Source organism: Balaenoptera acutorostrata, chromosome 16 (genome assembly GCF_949987535.1).
Source record: "Balaenoptera acutorostrata chromosome 16, mBalAcu1.1, whole genome shotgun sequence".
NCBI classification, from domain to species: Eukaryota; Metazoa; Chordata; class Mammalia; order Artiodactyla; family Balaenopteridae; genus Balaenoptera; species Balaenoptera acutorostrata.
In genome coordinates, this window is record NC_080079.1 from 73,623,131 (window position 1) to 73,642,630 (window position 19,500).

The following is a 19,500-nucleotide window of genomic DNA, read 5'->3' on the forward strand; positions in this document are numbered from 1 at the left end:
ATAGGGATTGCATTGAATCTGTAGATTGCTTTGGGTAGTATAGTCATTTTCACAATGTTGATTCTTCCAATCCAAGAGCATGATATATCTCTCCATCTGTTTGTATCATCTTTAATTTGTTTCATCAGTATCTTATAGTTTTCTGCATACAGGTCTTTTGTCTCCTCAGGTAGGTTTATTCCTAGGTATTTTATTCTTTTTTTTGCAATGATAAAGGGGAGTGTTTCCTTATTTTCTCTTTCAGATTTTTCATCATTAGTGTATAGGAATGCAACAGATTTCTGTGCATTAATTTTGTATCCTTTTGCAATATATTTTGTGGAGGAGGCAGCCGAGGGTCCAAATTCACACAGCAGTAGTGTCCTGACGTCTTTGACCACTTTTGGAAATGAGGCAGGGAGAGAAAAGGTTAACATGGATGGCCTGGGAGAGAGCGGGGCTTGGAGACAAGTGCCCATGCAAGCAATGGAAAGGCAATGGAAAGGTGTGCAGCTGGGCAGAGCATGGGTCATGGGTCCAAGCAAAAGAGAACACTGCCATTCCAGGCCAGTAAGTTCTCTCTATGCCTCACGGATCACCTGGTGGCCCCTGAAAGGGATCAGAGCAAACGGGTCTCTAAACACAGGCAACCCCGGGAGACCACCAGGCAACTGGCTTGGGTCAAGGAGGTGGGTGGCAGTTCCAAAGACAGGAGAGCAGAAGAGGAACTGCCAGCGCCAGAGGAACAGGAAGTCTTGCTTATAAATGAAGGTGTGAACTAGGTGATGCTGGAGGTCCCTTCCGCATTTATCAATAGAACACTTTGCACTTTCAGATTTTTTGAAATAGGTTAAAATAAACTGCTTTTTAAAAACCCAGTAATTCTGTTCCTCCTAGCCCCCAAGTAAGTTCCCCTGCAACCTTCCCTGGGCAGCCCATGACCATCCCCCTGTGGTGCTCAGGTTCTTTCTTTTCTAATGAGTCATTGCTAATGACGAGCAGGCACTAGACACGATAGAGCTGAAATCGCCCTGCAGCCGCTGTTCAGAATTGGGTACTCACCATTGTGTCCTCCCATTTTCTTTGGAAAGTCATTGTCACAGGCAATGGGAAATATTAATTGAGGCACAACTTGGAAAAGATGGAAAGGGTTGGAAAAGAAGGAAGAGACTTGAAACTACCACCTATCTGGGCGGGTCCAGATGCCACTCACCCCGAAAAACAGGACCCTGACTTTTGTTTTTTGTTGGGTGTATTTGAGGAATTCAAAGCAAGAGTCTCATCTTAGTTACAGATTTAAAAAAAAACCTTTATTTTGTGCTGGAGTAAATTTGTTAAGATTTAAAACAAACATAGAACAAAGGAGGGTGAAAAATGGCTATATATTTTTAAATATTGCATTTTAATATTTTACGAATTCCCTGTGCTTTATTTTCTTCAAGGAATTTACAACATTTATCATTATTATTATTTAAGTAGTTCATTTGGGAAGCTTGTAATATGTAGACTCATGCACTCCTCTTTTATAACTTAGGTATCTGATAAATTATTTTCAACTGGGGCCTCATGGATTCCCAAAGATTGAAATGACTGTAGCTGGTTCTCCTAGCGCTGTGACTCTGGGTTAGCTCTTGGCCTACGTGAAGGCATGCGGCCTATTTTAAGAGCTTTTCTTCTGGTCGATTTCAATTTTTATTTTTCATTATTGTCAACTTGAGAACTGTCCTGCGCTTAATTTCTGTGTAGTCTGGGTGTCTTCTACAATCCTCTCTTCACTTTCACTAAATTTTCTTATTCCTGACCTATCCCAAGAGTGTTTTCCTGTCTGCAGGTCATATGTTTTTTGTCCCTGCTTTAACTTTTCAGATGGTAAAGGAATACACCAAACCAAACTGTTTTTCAGACCTTGAGCTGAAGGTTTTAAGCTCTTCCAGCAGAAGTAATTCAGTTTTTCTCAGAGAGACCCTTTCCCAGTGACTATAGTGAATACCCCCGGGTTGGGAACGCCTGCTCATTGCTGGCTGGGACTTCAGTCAGTCATTAGCACATCTTTTCGAAGCTGTTAAAGGGCTGATTGATCTGCCCTGTGCTGCTGGGGAGGACCCAAACCAAAACCTCTAGGTTTCCTTTAGATCCGTGCAGGGGGGGCCCTGTGCCTTATATGTGAGGGTCGTTTTTGTAACTGTGCTCATCCTGGCCGCCACTATCATAACTACTTTGTACATCCTTTTGGGCAAATTTCCTCAGCTTCCTCTTTGAGCGGTAGTGATATTGGTGTTTGATTCCTTATTCAGTTACTTATTTAGTCAACTGGATGTTTCTTCTTGCTGTTTATGCATTTTGTTTATCAGCAGTCTATTTTGGCAGACTTTATCCAATAAAATGTGTAAATCTTTTTCTTTTAAAATAAATTTATTTATTTATTTATTTATTTTTTTGGCTGTGTTGGGTCTTCGTTTCTGTGCGAGGGCTTTCTCCAGTTGCGGCGAGCGGGGGCCACTCTTCATCACGGTGCGCGGGCCTCTCACTGTCGCGGCCTTTCCCGTTGCGGAGCACAGGCTCCAGACGCGCAGGCTCAGTAGTTGTGGCTCACGGGCTTAGTTGCTCCGCGGCATGTGGGATCTTCCCAGACCAGGGCTCGAACCCGTGTCCCCTGCATTGGCAGCCGGATTCTTAACCACTGTACCACCAGGGAAGCCCTAAAATGTGTAAATCTTTAACTTACCCACTGAAACTAAAATAGGAAATGAAATTTATAGTATTGCCCAGTTTCAGGAATCCGACTGATGTTTTGCTTTGTAAGCAGATTTTGAAAGAGCCTGAGAGAAACGTTAAGGTTTAACCTGTGTCTGCAGCTTTATGTGAATATGCTTGTCCTTAGCAGGTAATTAAAGATGACTCAGAAAATCACAATGGACACAGAGCAGAAAGTAAAACCTTTTGGGTAAACTTCAGAATTATGGAAAGTATACATGTTTAGAAATGTAGAAGAAGCAACATACATTAAAAAAAAATTAGGATTTAATGGAAATGCAAGCATTTCTTTTTAAAACCCTGGGAAAGATGGGATATTAGTTATTAAGTAGTCAGAATTAGGGGGGGCAGTGATTGAAATGGAAATCTGATGTTACCTTTGGATCCCTTAACAGAATAAACCCAGAGGCAGGATCGTATTCCCCCTGGATCAAATTGTGGTGTTTGAAGGATTGAACTCAACAGGAGTTGTGTGGAGAAAAGCTCTAGAGGGCCAAGAATTGAAATCTTTTTTTTTTTGAAATCTTCTCGAATGTTTAAATACATTTGGGTTATGACAATAGTTGAAAATCTGGCGCCATTTTGGTTCCCAGTCTTCAGGAAATAAGAGGCCAGTATTTTATTTTCTGATTGTGTGTAAAAAGTTATCTTTAAACAACTTGGGAGGAAGGAGTGGAAAGGAGAGCCGTGATGATCTAGACATAAGGCTGTTCTCTATTTTTGACTCCTGTTATTTTTTATTTATTGGACAGCTAAAAGCTATTTCAGACAACTGTCTGTAAGTCAAAATGTTTTTGGCCTATGCATTATAGTTTCAGTTTGGAATAAAATTGTTTGAGAGGAGGTGAGAAAGAGCTGGTTGAATTAACACTTGGAATATTTGGATAAGCCAAACACCAGATTCATCAGTTCAGAATAAAGCTGTGATTCTTGATGGAACTGGACTTAGATGCAAGCTGTGACTCTGTAAAGTCGGGCAGAGTTTCTCAGTGGAGATGGGAATTGACAAGAGATGGCCTGGGACCAGGGTGCGTGTGTGTGTGTGTGCGCGCACGCGCGCACACGTGCCTGTGTGCACTATTTTATTCCTCTCAGCTAATTTGGGAAATTCTGCAAATTCAGGAAATTCAGTATTCGGGCTCTTTCCTATGCTGTATCTTCACGTCACACCTTGACCCCAGGAAGTCTTTTTTAAGAAACTGGAAATCCTTGCGTTTAATCTCTCTCTCTCAGCTATCCCTTCTAGGAGTGCTTATATGAGCTACATAGATGTATTGTATTAAAAAGAGTTTATGACCTAATCACATGTGACATCTCAGTGTCGGTTTGCTGAGTCAGTTGGAGAATTTGGACTTTACCACAAAGACTCAAAAGCAGCGCAGTGAAGTATCCTCGTTAAAGTTGAGACCCAGGATCCCTGAAATTCGGAGAAATATTCTGTAAGGATATGAGTCACTAATGTGATCCAGATTCAGAGGAAGAATCAAAAGGCTAAAAGTCCCAAGTATTTCTCTGGCCAATTTTGCTTTGGTTCTTTCATTTAATCTCCCCAGCTTGGGCCAGAGAGGAAGACATCCAATATATTAGTTAAAAATTCATGGGCTGATTTTTGTCAGATTACTCAGAAATATTTATTAGTCTAATATAGGTATGGCTATTTGTAGAAATGATTTATTAAAAAATGTTTCTATACTTCATTCCGCCCAAGGTCCCCAAAACATGAGCTAGCTGTTTGACGAGCATGAATCGGTCTGTCCTGTGTGTGGCTTCCGTCCCCCCTACTGAACTGCACAGAGATTCCGTGCTGTACCCAAGGTGACAAAGACGGCCCACAGGGGTGCCAGGCCTTGGTACAAATCTCTCTCCACTGCATGCAGCCTTTCCCGAGAGTAAATGTCTCAGACGGCCAGCTTGATAGCATTTACAGCCACAGAGAATGGCTTGCCTCTGATGACTACATGTGTCCCATCGTGCCTTTATGAGACCATCTGAAGCTTGGAGGAGTTCTTGGCATTTCTGTTGTCTGTGCCCCATCTATGTCCCACTGGTGACACGTGACATTATCAGCTGTGAGGAGAGAAGGGTCGAAGGAAGGAAAAAGCCAAACAGATAAAATCCTGCGTTTCCTAGAGCTGTTTTTGCTGTCATTTTCTTAACCACTTGCCCCTGACAGAAGGTTAGAGGCCTGAGCAATAATTGGCAATGTTGTTAATGTCAAGGATTCCTGTATATGTGTATGTATTTTAATTTGAGACCCAAGTAGCGTGTATGCCAGGGCAGCTGTCATTTTGCCCTTTATGTTGTTTCTAGTTTGCTTCAGTAACAGTCTCTCTTTCTTAAACTTATTTTTACTAAACAAGGCACAGGGGATGGAACTGGGGATGGGGACAGGGGACAGGGAGAAGACTGGAAATGAAACTGACATTCCTCCTCCTGTAGCTTTTTGCTAAAATGGGACTTCAGCACACGGCCAGGTATACACAGGCAGGAAGACGGATGGGCAACGGCCAGCAGACAGCAGACTTTCTGCACAATTCTGTTCTGAGGGCTGAAACAATCATGTCTTGCTTGGTAAAAATGACAGTAAGAATGGCCTATATTTCTGCCTCTGTCACTAATGTTGTCTGGCATTTTACATGACCTGTGTGTTTTTTAGATTCTCCAGATGTCTACAAATACCATAACGTTAGCAAAAGAATCTTGAATGATAGAACAGTCAAGGAATATTGGATGGTAGGACTGGGAACGTTCTCAGAAATAACCTGCTCCAATTTCCTCGCTTTGCAGGTGAGAAGTTCTGTAGAAAGTGAGCGGGGTGGTAGTGGAATTCTCTGTGTGCCGTTAATATTCTTTTGCATCAAAGGCTGGGCAAGAGTAGCAAGAGTTTGTCCTCCAGAGGCTTGTCTTCGGGGTGGGTATGTGGTTGGCATCCTGGCTGTGGGTTTAATGCTGATGACCGAGGCTGGTGCTGAGGGCAGTGGAGGCTGGCTTCCCAGGGGTGGGAACAAGCGTAACAAATGGAGGAAGAGCACATGGGCGGTTTCTCTAGGACGTGAACACAGAGGAGTCCTCCAGGCCCCCTGACATTGCGGCCCAGAGCAGTGGAACTCCTGACTTGTCTTCCCATCCTGGGGTCTGTCCTGCACCGTGATGGGACCCCTGGCCTGCATGTCCAAGAACTGTCCACCCCTTCCAGGTAGCCAGTGCTTGACCACTGCAGTGTGGTTCGCCCTTGGGAGCAAGGCCTTGAGAAGAGGCCCTGGCAGGAAACAGGCTCACAGCTCTTTGGGAAGGCACTTCTGGTCTTGGCTGCTTGGACCAGCTCTGGGTGGGTATGTACCTTTGACCCTGGGGATGCTTCACTCCAGGATTAAGGAGGACCAGGCAGAGGCCTCTGTCGCCTGGATCTATGAGAGGTGTTGAAAGTATTACTGCGAGAGAGTACGGATTCCAGTTTCCTATACGCCTTTGAGTTATGCTTCCCTAAGTGACAGCATCTGGAGAAACAGGGAGTAAAGAGTTAGTCGCTCTTAGACTAGGATATGGGATTCTGTAACCAAATAGATACCCAATGCAGCTATAGGCTTTTGAGGAAGATTAGCAAGGTGCTGTAAGCACAGTCACTCTGAATTTTGTAGAGTAACCCTCTGGTCTTGGCAGTTTATCAGCAGTGGGGGCTCACTTAGCATTGGCTGGAGGTGGGTTCCAGGCTGAGACCTCCGGGTGTCCTCTGCACAGCCATGGACCTTACTTCCAGCCTCTGGCTCTCCACGTGTCTCCCTTCCCCTGCCAGTCTGTATTAATTTGTTAGCGCTGCATTAACAAAGTACTGCAGATGGGTGGCTTAAACACAGACGTTTATTGTGTGGGGGAGGGCTTTGAGTGAAGGATCTGTCCCAAGTCTCTCCTTGGCTTGTAGATGACCATCTTCTCCCTGTGTCTTTTCACACTGTCTTTCCTCCACGTGTGTTTCTGAATCCAAATTTCTCCGCCAGTCATATGGGTGCGGGACCCACCCTAGCAACCTCGTCTTAACTAGTTACATTTGCAGTGACCCTGTGTCCAAGTAAGGTGACATTCTGAGATATGGGGGGTTAGGACTTTAACATAGGACTTTAACACAATTCAACCAGTACACAGTCTATGAAAAGAAACCATCCAAAACAGATAAGTCAAAGAGGGCAGGACTTCTAGGAGATGGGATTTAGATGCACTTAAGTAGACAGCCTGGGCTCCCTGAGGGGTTAGAGTAGAGTAAGTACTGGAAGGTAGGAGAGAGTTGGTCTGGTGTGTGTCTAGGTGGGGGGCGGCAGAGCATTCAGGCAGAGGGGTCTGCGCCAGCCAAGGTGGGTTCAAGGCGCGTCAGGAGGCCTCCGCGGCCGGGCAGAGCGAGCAAAGGAGGTTGTCGTAGGAGACAAGGTCAGAGAGGTGATGGGAGATGGGCCGTGTTGGTCCTCGTTGGATGTGGCTTTACCTGGATGCATTAGAGAAGGGATTTGCACCGCGGTGCTTGAGAAGTCTCTCTCTGGCTACAGGCTTAAGAATAAACTGTAGAGGGGTGAGGGCAAAAGCAGGGGACCAGTTCAGAGGCCACTGCAGCATTTCAGAGGAGGGTGTCCATGGCTTGGGCCAGCGTGGTAGCAGCAGAGGTGGTCCTCTGGTTGGACTGTTCTTCCTCAGAACTGTTTCTCACCCTGAGTCACTGAACCCAAATTGTCTGGCTGATATTCTTCCCTATAAATGTCTCGTTCTGGCCCTTGACCAAGTCCTGGCTTGTACTATTTAGATTAGTTACTGTGACTGAATTCAATTCCACTTCCCTTCTAATTATTGCTGGAAAGCATTCTGTCCCTCCCCATATCGAATGTTTTATTATTGATATTTTTGACATCCATGGTAGTGTTTTTCTTGTGATATTGCAGGAGGATTCATGGGAACCCCTTTGCACACCTAACCTGAAGCTAAGGCTTTTGTGAGCTTCTGTACTAACCCAATGGCCCCATAATCATTTGAGTTTTTTTAAAAACTCAAAGACATTCTCACATACAACTTCCCTATAGCCACCTGTGTAGTCTTTAGCGCCTACACTACAAGACAAGAATATTTACACTCTATGGTTGGAGGGGCTCTCAGTCTCCCACTTGGGTGGGTTGAAAATGAAACCCATCTATTAGTCTGAAGCAAACAGAGGAGCCGTCTTGTCTCCTGTCGTCCGGCAGCTGCCACACAGTGTAGACTTTTTTCCTCTGGACCCTGTAGCACCAGTATGTAGAATCTTAATAACACATGTGATTAACCGTACTATTAAAAATGGAAAATCCCACATGTATTAGTTTGCTCGGGTTGCCGTGACGAAGTACCACAGACTGTAGGGCTTAAATACAGTTCTGGAGGCTGGAAGTCCAAGATCAAAGTGTGGGCAGCGTTAGTTCCTTCCGAGGCCATGAGGGAAGGATCGGCTCCAGGCGTCTCTCTTTGGCTCGTAAATGACCGTCTTCTCCACGTGTCTCTATGTGTGAGGCTGGGAAAGCCTATTTATAAGATACTATTATTATTATCATTTTAAATTCATTAATTTTTTATTGCAGTATAGCTGATTTACAATGTTGTGTTAGTTTCAAGTGTACAGCAAAGTAATTCAGTTATACATATATATCAGTACATTCTGTTTCAAACTCTTTTCCCATGTAGGTTATTACAAGATATTGAGTAGAGTTCCCTGTGCTATACAGTAGGTTCTTGTTGTTTATCTATTTTATATACAGTCGTGTTTATATGTTAATCCCAAATTGCTAATTTATCCCTCTCCCCCAACTTTCCCCTTTGGTAACCGTAAGTTTGTTTTCTAAGTCTGTGAGTCTGTTGCTGGTTTGTAAATAAGTTCATTTGTATCTCTTTTTTTTAGATTCCACATTAAAAAAAAGATGCTATTAAATATAGGATCGATTTTGTGGAAAACCATTTCTTGAAAAGGTATTAGTTGAATGAACTCCCGTGAGCCTGGCAAAGGTTGTGCATTTCTGCCCAAGTTTGGAGACCTGACAGCACGAGCATAGAGTGGTGCTGCTACTAGAATCAATAGGGGCGCATGTCGGGTATCCTTTGCCCATCTCTCCCCAGCAGTTCCAGCCTTTTGGTCAGTTCCCCGCTCTAGATGTTAGCCTGCCCTTCAGACCTACCTTCCTTGAAAAGACCCAATCTCCATGCAGCCAGTGTCTAGAATTCTCCAGGCGGGATCCCACTGTTCCCATCAAGCACACTGATTTTCATCACATTACGACTCCTGGATTCAGAAAAATCTGCTGCCATGTGCCCTGCTGTTTGTCATCTGGGCTGACCTCAGCTCCCCTGGGACACCCTCCTCTGCTGAATGTAGGTCTAAAGTGGAGATGACTTTGCTTAGAATGTACCTGCACCAGTTTCAGGGCATTTGCAAATGAAAGGAGCTTGCTTGTGCTCAGAAATCACAGACTGATGGAGGTGATAACATTCAAACCAGTTCTTAAGAGTTGAAGAAATCGACAGCAATCAGCAAATTGGCAGCTTAGCTCTGATACTTTGCAGCCCCTGCATAGGAGCTTTTCCTGACACCCCCCAAGACCCCAGAAAACCTGACCTTCCCCTTTTGCAGCTCACAGGTTAACTAAGTGACCACTTCCCTTCTAGTACCTGTAACTTTTTTTTTGAAGGGGGGCTCCCATCTAGCAGCATTGAGGAGTTGAGGGCAAGAACCTTTCTTCATGCTCCAAGTTTCTAACTTACAAGGTGCCCTATAGATAAGGGGAGAGTTAATGCATTAGTGAAGGAATGAATGAATGCAGAGCTCTAGATCAGATGCTCTCACTGCTTTTCCTTTCCTTGCTGACTTCTGTCACTCTGGGCAGCCCTTAGACCTCACAAATTTTGCTGAAGGTGCCTGCCTGGTTTGTCGCACTCAGTGTTTCTTCCTCTGAATCCCTTCTCACATTGTTGCTCAGAACAACACTGCCATTAATTTTGTCTTAATTATTGACACATGAACTAGTCTTTGTGTGTGCCTGGGAAAGCCTATTTATAAGATACTATCATTATTTTTTTTAATTAATTTACTTTTAAAATTGAAGTATAGTTGATTTACAACGTTGTGTTCGTTTCAGGTGTACAGCATTTAGCTGATCAAAATGCCATTACTTTCCCAGAACAAACCCCCATTTCTTTCCTATTGCTCTCCTGCTCAGAAATGGTATGATTTCCCATTGGCTGTGGGCTAAAGCTCAGAACTCCTTAGCCTGGCATTCAATACTGACTATGGATAGTCCTTTATATTCCTTTAAAAATTATTTCAGTTGTAGATATCCCAAACACTTTGAAAAATACGACAGATACTCATTTACCTGCCATGGCGATTCAACAAATACTAGCATTTTCCCCACTTATTTTCCTAAATAAATAAATAAACAAACATCACAGATGCAGGTAGACCTCCTGTTCCTGTCCCCGCCCCCATCAGAAATAATCACTCCCCTTTTTACCTTTATCTCTCACAATTCACCCTTGTGAACCACTGGCCCATTGGATTCATCTTCCTGAAATTTCACTCTCCCTCCTTTACCTTTGAGGCTCAGTTCACTTTCCACCTCTTCCAGGGAGCTTTCCCATCAATCCCCTAGTTTTCTAAATTGCTACACAAGTCATTGTCCTATTGCTTACTTGGGGACAATATGCCGCCTGTGACAGTTCTAATGTAGCAGTTTGATTCTAGTATTGGGTTTCTATTCCCCTTATCGTAACTTTTCCATCTAGCTTATATTATAGATGATTGCATATACTTCTTCTCCTTTAGATAACAACGTTGGGAATAAAAAGTCTGAGTGTTAGTTTCATTCATTCGTTTGCTCATTCATTCATTTTGCAGATATTGACTGAGTGCCCATCTATAAGCTCCAGGAATTATTTTAAGCACTGAGGATACAGGAGCGGAGCGGGCACAAGAGGATGTGGGCAGTTGCTGCAATTGTGGAGCTTTTATTCCAAAGGGGGAAGAGAGAAATTACATGAGTAAATAGATATGTCAAGATGCATAGTGCTAAGGAGAAAAAAGAAGCAGGGAAAAGCTCGGAACATATTGGTTGAATTGCACAGTAAACCCAAATAGATAATACTGGATTACCTGCCTGTGAAACAGTACCCTGTGTAGACCATCCTTCTTGGAAGGTAGTTGTAGGAATGTAATTTAATCCTTTGCTGCCAGGAGCACATCTGGGTTGTTCAATCTGTCAGTAGAAGTGCACTATAGAAACGATAACAGATTTTAATACCAGCCTAAGTAGAGCATAATTAGGCAGGGAAAAATCTGCTTCTTAGTAACATATTAATTATAGTCAAATGGAACCAATTTGGCATTGTCTTTGCTACTGTTCTTCTTCAGCCGTTGGGCTGATGCAAGGTTCACTGTTTCGCAGTGTTCCTACGTGTGTTGGGGCTGAACTGTTACCAAGAAGACCAATGTCCTCTTTCTAATTCTTCTAGCCTCCAGGAAAGGATAAAACCCCTCAACTTGTCACTTAAAGAGATCACTGCTAAGGTAAGTACCTTTCTATGCCCACTTTCTAAAGAAGTCTCTGAAGTTTTCTTTTGACTTAATTTCATGTCACAGAACGCCTGGGCTCTGGACAAAATACAGACTTGGCAAAGCCATTCTACAGGCCAAGCGATGGGGCAGCCAAAGAGCCAGGGCCGAGGGCTGCTCCCATGGTGGAGGGCCTGACTGTGGTCCCTAGGGACTGACTGCTTTGGCCTTTGCTTCAGAAGGAGCTGCAGTGTTGGGGAAGGGAAAATGATTGCTGCTGTGCTGTAGAATGCCTTTGCTTGAAAGGGCTTCCAGGATGGGAGTGAACTGAGAAGTTAATTACATTTCCTTCGGGAAGGGCAGGGTTCAGGTTTTTCACAAACAGACGGGAAGTGGTATAGTAGGTGATTCTCTTTTGTTTTTCAAAGTTAAATTGACTTCAAAGTCATTTTGCCTATTTCATCTGCTATCTGTACTTCATTTCAGACCTTGGTTTGTGCAGTGATAGAGGCCTCCATCGTTATTCCCTGGGAGCACGTAGTCAATTCACTTAAATAGTCTGTGTCTGGTTAGGTAGGATAACCACAGTTTGCAAACCAAAACCCTTCCTTGTAGAGATACTTACACCTCACCGACTTATTGGCAAACTGTGAAGTAGGATCAATTACCCTGTGACTTAGTAGTAGAGGTGAGGCTGAGAAGTAGGTCTTAATCATTAATGATTTGTGTTAGGTTTGGGAACCAGGGTGGTTATAAGACAGTTGAAATGTGAAAAGAACAGGTTTCTGAGCAGAGAGCAAAGCAGACAAGAATCTGCTGGCCTGGAAGGAAGCTTTTCTTGTTCTCGGTTCCCTGGGGAAGAGAGCAGGAAGACCTGCTGGGGTCTTGGAAACCCTAGCTGAGCCGAGATGGGGGATGTGTTGTTGGCAAAAATGTCCACAGTGGCTCTGGTCCTTTTCCCAGTGTTTGTGTCTAATTCGTTTCTGAAAAAAACATTAAATGATTTTGCTGAAAATCACACAGCAGCAGTTTGATGGGCAGTTCTGCCCCGCATGAAAGGAGAGCTTCCTGTGAGGACTGTCTTGCCGGTTAGTTAGACGGCGTTGGGCCCTGGAACCGTGGAATTCTTGAAGCCCACCTTGCCTTCCTGGAGAACCAGAGCACCGCCCAGGAGTGCTTACCCAGAGAGGAAGGGCAGGACGAGACTCAAGGCCGTGCGGGGACCTGAATCTGCAGGCAGAACTCGGGAAAGGGCTTTATCTCAGGCTCCCAGGCTGAGCGCGGCTGAGACCTCGTCCCCTGCCCAGCTGCAGGTCAAGGACGACTGGCTTGGTTCACCAGTTTTGTTTAAACTTTTTCTTTTTTTAATTTATTTTATTTTTGGCTCCGTTGGGTCTTTGTTGCTGCGTGCGGGCTTTCTCTAGTTGCGGCGAGCGGGGCTACTCTTCGTTGTGGTGCGCGGGCTTCTCATTGCAGTGGCTTCTCTTGTTGCGGAGAATGGGCTCTAGGCGCGTGGGCTTCAGTAGTTGTGGCACACGGGCTCAGTAGTTGTGGCTTGCGGGCTCAGTAGTTGTGGCTCGCGGGCTCTAGAGCGCAGGCTCAGTAGTTGTGGCACACGGGCTTAGTTGCTCCGCGGCATGTAGGATCTTCCCGGACCAGGGCTCGAACCCATGTCCCCTGCGTTGGCAGGCGGATTCTTAACTACTGCGCCACCAGGGAAGCCCCACCAGTTTTATTATATGAGGCAGGAGGGGATGCTGGAGAGCAGACCTGAATTTCTGCCTTATAAGTGACGGTGATGTCGCCCACTGGCATTCGTGCCCTATCTGCCACTGTGACCTTCAGGTGGAGCCAGTGGGGAGGTGAGGCGAGACCAAAGCTTCCTGGATGAGGGAGGTGGTGGAAGTATCCTCCTGAATTTCCTACTGTAAATTATGCCATTATCAGGTGTGTCCTAATTTCTATGCAGGATTAATATGTGGAAGGACTCTTGGGTTTGGGTTTATTGAGCATCAGACCCTACTGTGTGTGTAACACAAATGAGTCTATATCCCAGCCGTGAGGATGCAGGTGTGCATAATATGTAACACAATGGTGTTTATCTGTGTGTGCTTTCTATGACATTTTGTATTGTGTACACGCACACGTACACATATGCACACGACCTTGGGATTTGTTGATCGTCTCCAGCTACTGTGATTTGCTCAGATGCCAAAAGTGGTTTGTTTTGTTTGCATCCTTTCTCTAATACATTTACAGAAACTTACAATTCCCTTGCTTTTCCATAAAATTAAGGAATTCATGCCTAAGAATTTAAAGTGTAAACGTAAAAGCTCCATTTGATAATGAGTTCCTCAGGGTCCAATTTAATTTGGAAATAAAAAGGAGATGCAGATTTTCTGGGACATGTGTGCACGTGCGCACGTGTGTATATAGGTGGGTGTGTACACGTGCACATACATGAATGTGTGTGTGTATGGGGGGGCCATATGTTAGTCTACAGAGAATTAAAACAAAACTGCCCAGTCACACCCAACAACTTTCTCTCCCCTCTGGACTGGTGACCTTGAGGTAAAAGTCGCAGTTTGGCCCAGTTTTCTTTCTTCAGTGAATTACACACAGTAATCTGATATTCTTTCAAATCCTTCCTCAAAGAGAGCTGGCATCTGCCTTCCACTCATTACATTTTTTCAACTCTTACGGGTTCCCCAAACCAAAGGTAATTAGGGGATAAATGAGATGGAAGAAAGCATTGGAAATAAATGGGGTATCCGGAGGTTGGTAGATATTAGATTACAGCCAGCAGTGCCTGAAAGAATGTACATTGCAATTTAATAAGAAGATTTAGAGGTGGTTTCATATTAATAGTGACAGCTTGCTCAACAAAAGAGAAACGGACCCAATTATGATTAAGAGAGACTGTGAGCTAAAATCAGAAATACTGGATGTACTTGGATGAGGCACAACAATTGTGGCTGGTGTTACGGAGTTGACAGAAATGTCCTGGGACTTCTGGTGACAGGCTTACACCAATGGGAGGGGTCGTGCCCATCACTGGCCTTGAGCCCGTGAGACTTAGTGCCGGGGCGGGTGTCCGGAGCACCTTCCTTAAACTCCCGGTCCTGACATCCTGACAAACCTCAGGACTGTTGAGAGGGTGTCTCCAAATGAATGACTTTGGATGGTGGTTGCTCAGCTCTCCTGGTACGAACTTTGGGGTAGAGGCTTCCACGCGGTCTCCTTGACCCAGAAAGTAAGTTTTATAAAGAGATGTGGGAAATTACAGCCGCTTAATGGAAAAGAACATGTTGAAGGCCATGGGGGAAATGGTATAACATTTTAGGCAGGATGGGTGAGGTCTGCGTTGATTCTGGAAACAGTCTCCATTTCAGTCTGAGGTACACAAAGCATTTCAAGTTTATGGTATCTAGCAAGATCTGGAAACTTCTGGGGAGATTACATTTTACATTTTCTCTGGGCTCTGTGAACCCAACTGGGTTAATTTTAGTGTCGGAATGGAATTTTAGGTTGTTAGCAAGAAAAGAGGGATGATTCTAGGTAACATCCTTTGTGGGCCCCCCCCCCAAAATGTCTCCACTGTTATTCAACTGTGCTCTGTGCTTTTGTTGCACTGGAGGTTTTTTTAGGTAGCCCATTAACCTGAGTATAGATAGCAATTGAATATGAGGTTTCTGCTTTAAATAAAAGAAAAAAATTGTGATAGTTTAGCTTCGAACAAATACAAAATGACCTAAGACATCTGGAAAAAGAAACTGAGATTTAAGATTTTTGCTATTTTTTTTTAAAAAACAAGAAACATGTAGGAAGTTAAATGATAAAACCTGCAAACCTCCTTGAGATCTACTTGTCTCTTTGTTCAAATCTGGCGTCCCAGCAAGTATCTGCCCTCGAGTATTATCAGACAGTGTCGACTAGGAACGCTCTGCCCTTGATTGTAACATCTGTGTACCATTATTTCCTGCCTACTACGTGCTAGACACAGGACAAAATCCCTGCTCCCATAGCACGTATGCTACCCAGAAAGGCAATAAAAAAAAACAAAGGAAGAAAGACAGTGTGTCAGCTGGAGAGAGCGCTATGGATAAACATCCAGCAGGGAACAGGTGGAAGGGGAGGGAGGGCCGAGGGGTTGTGTTTTTTTGTGGGTAACCGGCAAGGCCCTTCTTCCCAGGGCAGAGCCCTGAGGGTTGTGAGTGAACTGAGGTACCAGGGACAAGCTGAGCCGCTCAGAAGGAAGGAGTAAGAATGCAGAAGCCCTGGGAGGGAGCAGGCAGAGGGCTCGAGTTATTTTAGTTTGTGGTTGTGTTCTGTTGTGTGAGTGCATCTCAGTTTTGTGTTCAGGTGTGTGAGAGCTGTAGGATCTATGCTGGGAATATGCCAGTGCCTGCTTTATTTAGCCCTTCCTCCCTCCCTTCCCTTCTTCCATTCTTCCTTCCTTCCTTTCTGCATTGCTTGCTTTTTAAGAACTCTCCTGCAGTTACTCTTTTTTTTTTTTTTTTAATAAATTTATTTATTTATTTATTTTTGGCGGCGTTGGGTCTTTGTTGCTGTGCGCGGGCTTTCTCTAGTTGCGGCGAGCAGAGGCTACTCTTCGTTGCGGTGAGCGGGCTTCTCATTGCGGTGGCTTCCCTTGTTGCGGAGCACGGGCTCTAGGAGCACGGGCTTCAGTAGTTGTGGCTCATGGGCTTCGTTGCTCCGTGGCATGTGGGATCTTCCCAGACCAGGGCTCGAACCCATGTCCCCTGCATTGGCAGGCGGATTCTTAACCACTGCGCCACCAGGGAGGTCCCCAGTTACTCTTTATCACCCCCTTTATTACTTATAAACCCAGGAATCTGTCTGGTGCTCTGTTGCCCTCTGACTTTTACCTAAACACATGATGACTCATGGCTGTCTCTCTCCCTCTCTAGGTGTGTATGAACGAAAGACTCTGCAGTGCCCTGAGGAAGAAAGTTAACGATATTGAAACCCAACTGCCGGCGTTGCTTGAAGCCAAAGTGCTTGCCATCTCAGGTACCTGGGGACAGAGGGACCATGGAGGCAGTTGGAGTGAGTGATGGCAACCGCCGCATCCGTATCTTGTCTTGGATTAACATTCTACCTGTAACTGACGTCATACTCAACAGCTCAAAGCCTTTCTGGGGAGTTTCACTAAAACCCATGGGACAGATGGGCAGCGTGCTTTTCCCTATCAGGGATGGATAAGACTCTTAAAAATACACATGCACACATCATATAAAATAGTTATTCGTGTAGGTGCCGTAGTCTGGACTTGCAGTTCCTGTTTCTTTAAGAGTTTAGAGACTAGATACTCTGGATGCCATACATCTATACATTCTAGCCGATGTTTCTACAGCTTCATGTGTATCTGGAGAAGCTCAATGAGGGTTATCGGGTGTGATCAGCCCCTTCCTGTGCGGAAGGAGTGATAACGAGATAAACTGAGGTACTCAGAGTAACAGTCTAGTCATAGATTATAGATTTTTGGAGGGTACTCAGCGGATTATTATCCTTCCTTAAGCCGGTGGTTACTAAGGGATATCTTTTCCCATTAATCGGTAGGCTGAAGACACAAGCTTCTGAAAATAGGATCTTACTCCATCACCTGAACAGTGGTTTTGAACATTCCTCTGCATTTGTTATTTTATTTTATTTTCACATCAGCTCTATCGAGTAGGAGGGAGAGATCCTGCAGTGCTGAGGAACAGAGGGGGGAGATTGAGGCCCTGGGGTGTGTCCTCTGCTGAAGTTCACTCCATCAGCTAAGTGGTGGTAGATTGGAGGCTAGAGTCCAGGTGTGATAGATGGATTTTTAGCCCAGTTATGTAATGACAGCCTCCAAGGATTCTGAGTTGTATAGGTTGAATGAATCCAGAGCTCATCAGCTTCAGAAGAATCATAAAAATTAAATGAGAAGGTATAATAATTACATGTATGGGTTTTAAATGGCAATTTAAGAAGGAATACAATAATCGGCAGCTTCTGCTTTTCAGATCGTTAAACGACTAATGTTGGCAGCTAACGAGCAGTTTGGTGCCCGGCGCAGTCACGCGTGTTATTTACAACCTGCAGAACACGCGCATGTGCATGTGGAACTTGGCTCTTAACAGCTTCACATGCCATGTACTTGGAATTACAGCCCCACTTGCTAAGAGGGAAAAAGAAGACTGAACACAGTTTTGATTCTGAGTTAGGGTTTTTGCCTTTCTTAATCAATGTATCTTTCCTGGGAATACAGGTGGATGTGTCTGTATTAAGCCCAAGGGAGGGGATGCATCATTCAAGCTGAAGGGGAACACGCTCTCAAATGTGAATAATTTCCTGTTAGGATCTCAGGGAAAATTCTTAACATGGTATCTTGCATACGGGGCCTGGGTTTTCTGTGTAGTTCTTAGATCAGCTGGGAAATTGGTGAGGCCTAATCAGATGAGGGAGTTAACTGGGGTGGGAACTTACCTCCCGACGCCCCTATTTCCTGGTCACTCTTGAGCCCCTTGGGGAACAGGACTTTTCAGTCAATGAGCTGCCCTATGGGTTGGGCTGGTGGCAGGCTGGTCATCCTTAACTTCTGCACATAATGCGATTTCTGTTTCCTTTTGAGCTGTGCTCCACAGCAGGGAAGGCCCGAGGAGGGAAAAGGTGCTTCCCTTAGGGTGCTGATCGGCCTGTTTTGGTACCTTCAGAATGGCAAACCCTCACTCCACTAGACAAAAGCCACAACCACAAACCTCTCCAAGTGAGGCCTATTTTGGGTTCTCTGTGTAGATGCTGGGACAATGCTGTTGAGATTCTCAGAAGCCCTATTGAATGGAGAGGATCTTATGGGATACCCTTAGGTTCTTAGAGGGCCTTTCGTCTGTCTGAAAGTTTCTAGATCTCCCATCCTGGATTTGATCTATGGACTGAGGTCTTTTCTTCATTTGAGAATCATCTGCTCTCTGCAGAGACGGGGAATAAGAAACAGTTTTATTTTAAAACTTTATTTTTCTTTTAAATATAAAGTCCTGGCTCCTTTATATTTAAATGTATGTGCTTTAACTTGTCTCTCTTTTCTTGCACTTGATCACAGGCAGCGACCAGAAGGCAGTGGGCACTTCTGTATCCTGCCTGGAAATCTCTTTGGCTGTATGGTTAACTTCACTAGGAGAATTCTTTTCTATATTGCCTTGCTGATAATGTTACCAGACTTTCTGCCACTATATTACAGGGGTCCCTTTTCCTCTGGCTTCCAATAATACTTTTCTTACTTTCCTTTCAGCCTTCACTGAGGCCTGCCACCTGGTCCCAAAGTCAGCGCCTCAGGTTTTATAAATTTATTTATTTATTTATTTATTTATTTAGGGTTTGTAGCAGCAGCATTCTGCTTTCAGATGCCAACATCTGTCCTCGTTAGTGATTGCTGCGTAATGAACTACTTCAGGACTTAGTGGCTTAAGACATCACCAATCACTTATTTTGCTCGTGAACCTGCTATTTGGGCAGGGGGCGGGAGGGTCAGCTAGGGCGGGGCAGCTGGGGCTGGAGAGTCCCCTTCCAGGACTCCTGTGACTAGCAGGTTGGTCTGTCTGTCTGTCTGTCGGTTCTTCCACGTTGGTTCTACCACGTCTGTCGGTAACCTCACTATTGCCAGCTTGGCTTCATCACAACAGGGCTGCTGGGTTCTAACAGTGAGTGTCCCAAGAGATAAGACATGGAAGTTTCTTATTTCTTAAGGCCTGGACTCAGAAACTGGCATGCGTCTCTATTAATAGGTGATAAATTACCCCAAAACTTTGTAGCTTGAACAACAACCATCTATTATATCCCGCGGTTTCTGAGGGTTTGGAATCCAGAAGCAGTTTAGCTGGCTGATCCTAGCTCAGGATCTCTCACGAGGTTGCTGTTCCAGATACGGGGTGGGGCTGAAGTTATCCGAAGGCTTGATGGGGCCTGAAAGATCTGCTTCCAAGCTCACTCGCTTGGCTGTCGGCAGACGGTCTTGGTTCGTTGCCACATGGGCCGCGCCGTAGGATGCTCATGACACGGTCACTGATTTCCCCCAGAGCAGGTGATCTGAGAGTGAAAGCAAACAGGACAGGAGACACAGTGCCTGTTGGACCTCAGTTTCCAAACTCGCACAGTCATCTCTGCTTTAGTGACTAGAAGGGAATTGCTAAGTCCAGCCCACCCTCAAGGGGAGGGGAGACAGATGCCACCCC

At 44.8% G+C, this 19,500-nt stretch overlaps 1 protein-coding gene across 2 annotated transcripts in view; it reads left to right on the plus strand.

The window, feature by feature from the left end:
* Positions 1-19,500, plus strand: part of DISC1 (DISC1 scaffold protein) — a 363,915-nt gene that overhangs the window by 137,467 nt on the left and 206,948 nt on the right. For both annotated transcript variants that reach the window (XM_057530626.1, XM_057530625.1), the window contains exons 7-8: positions 11,242-11,296; positions 16,213-16,315. In XM_057530626.1, coding sequence (XP_057386609.1) covers positions 11,242-11,296; positions 16,213-16,315 — 158 coding nt within the window. The remainder of the gene's footprint in view (positions 1-11,241; positions 11,297-16,212; positions 16,316-19,500) is intronic.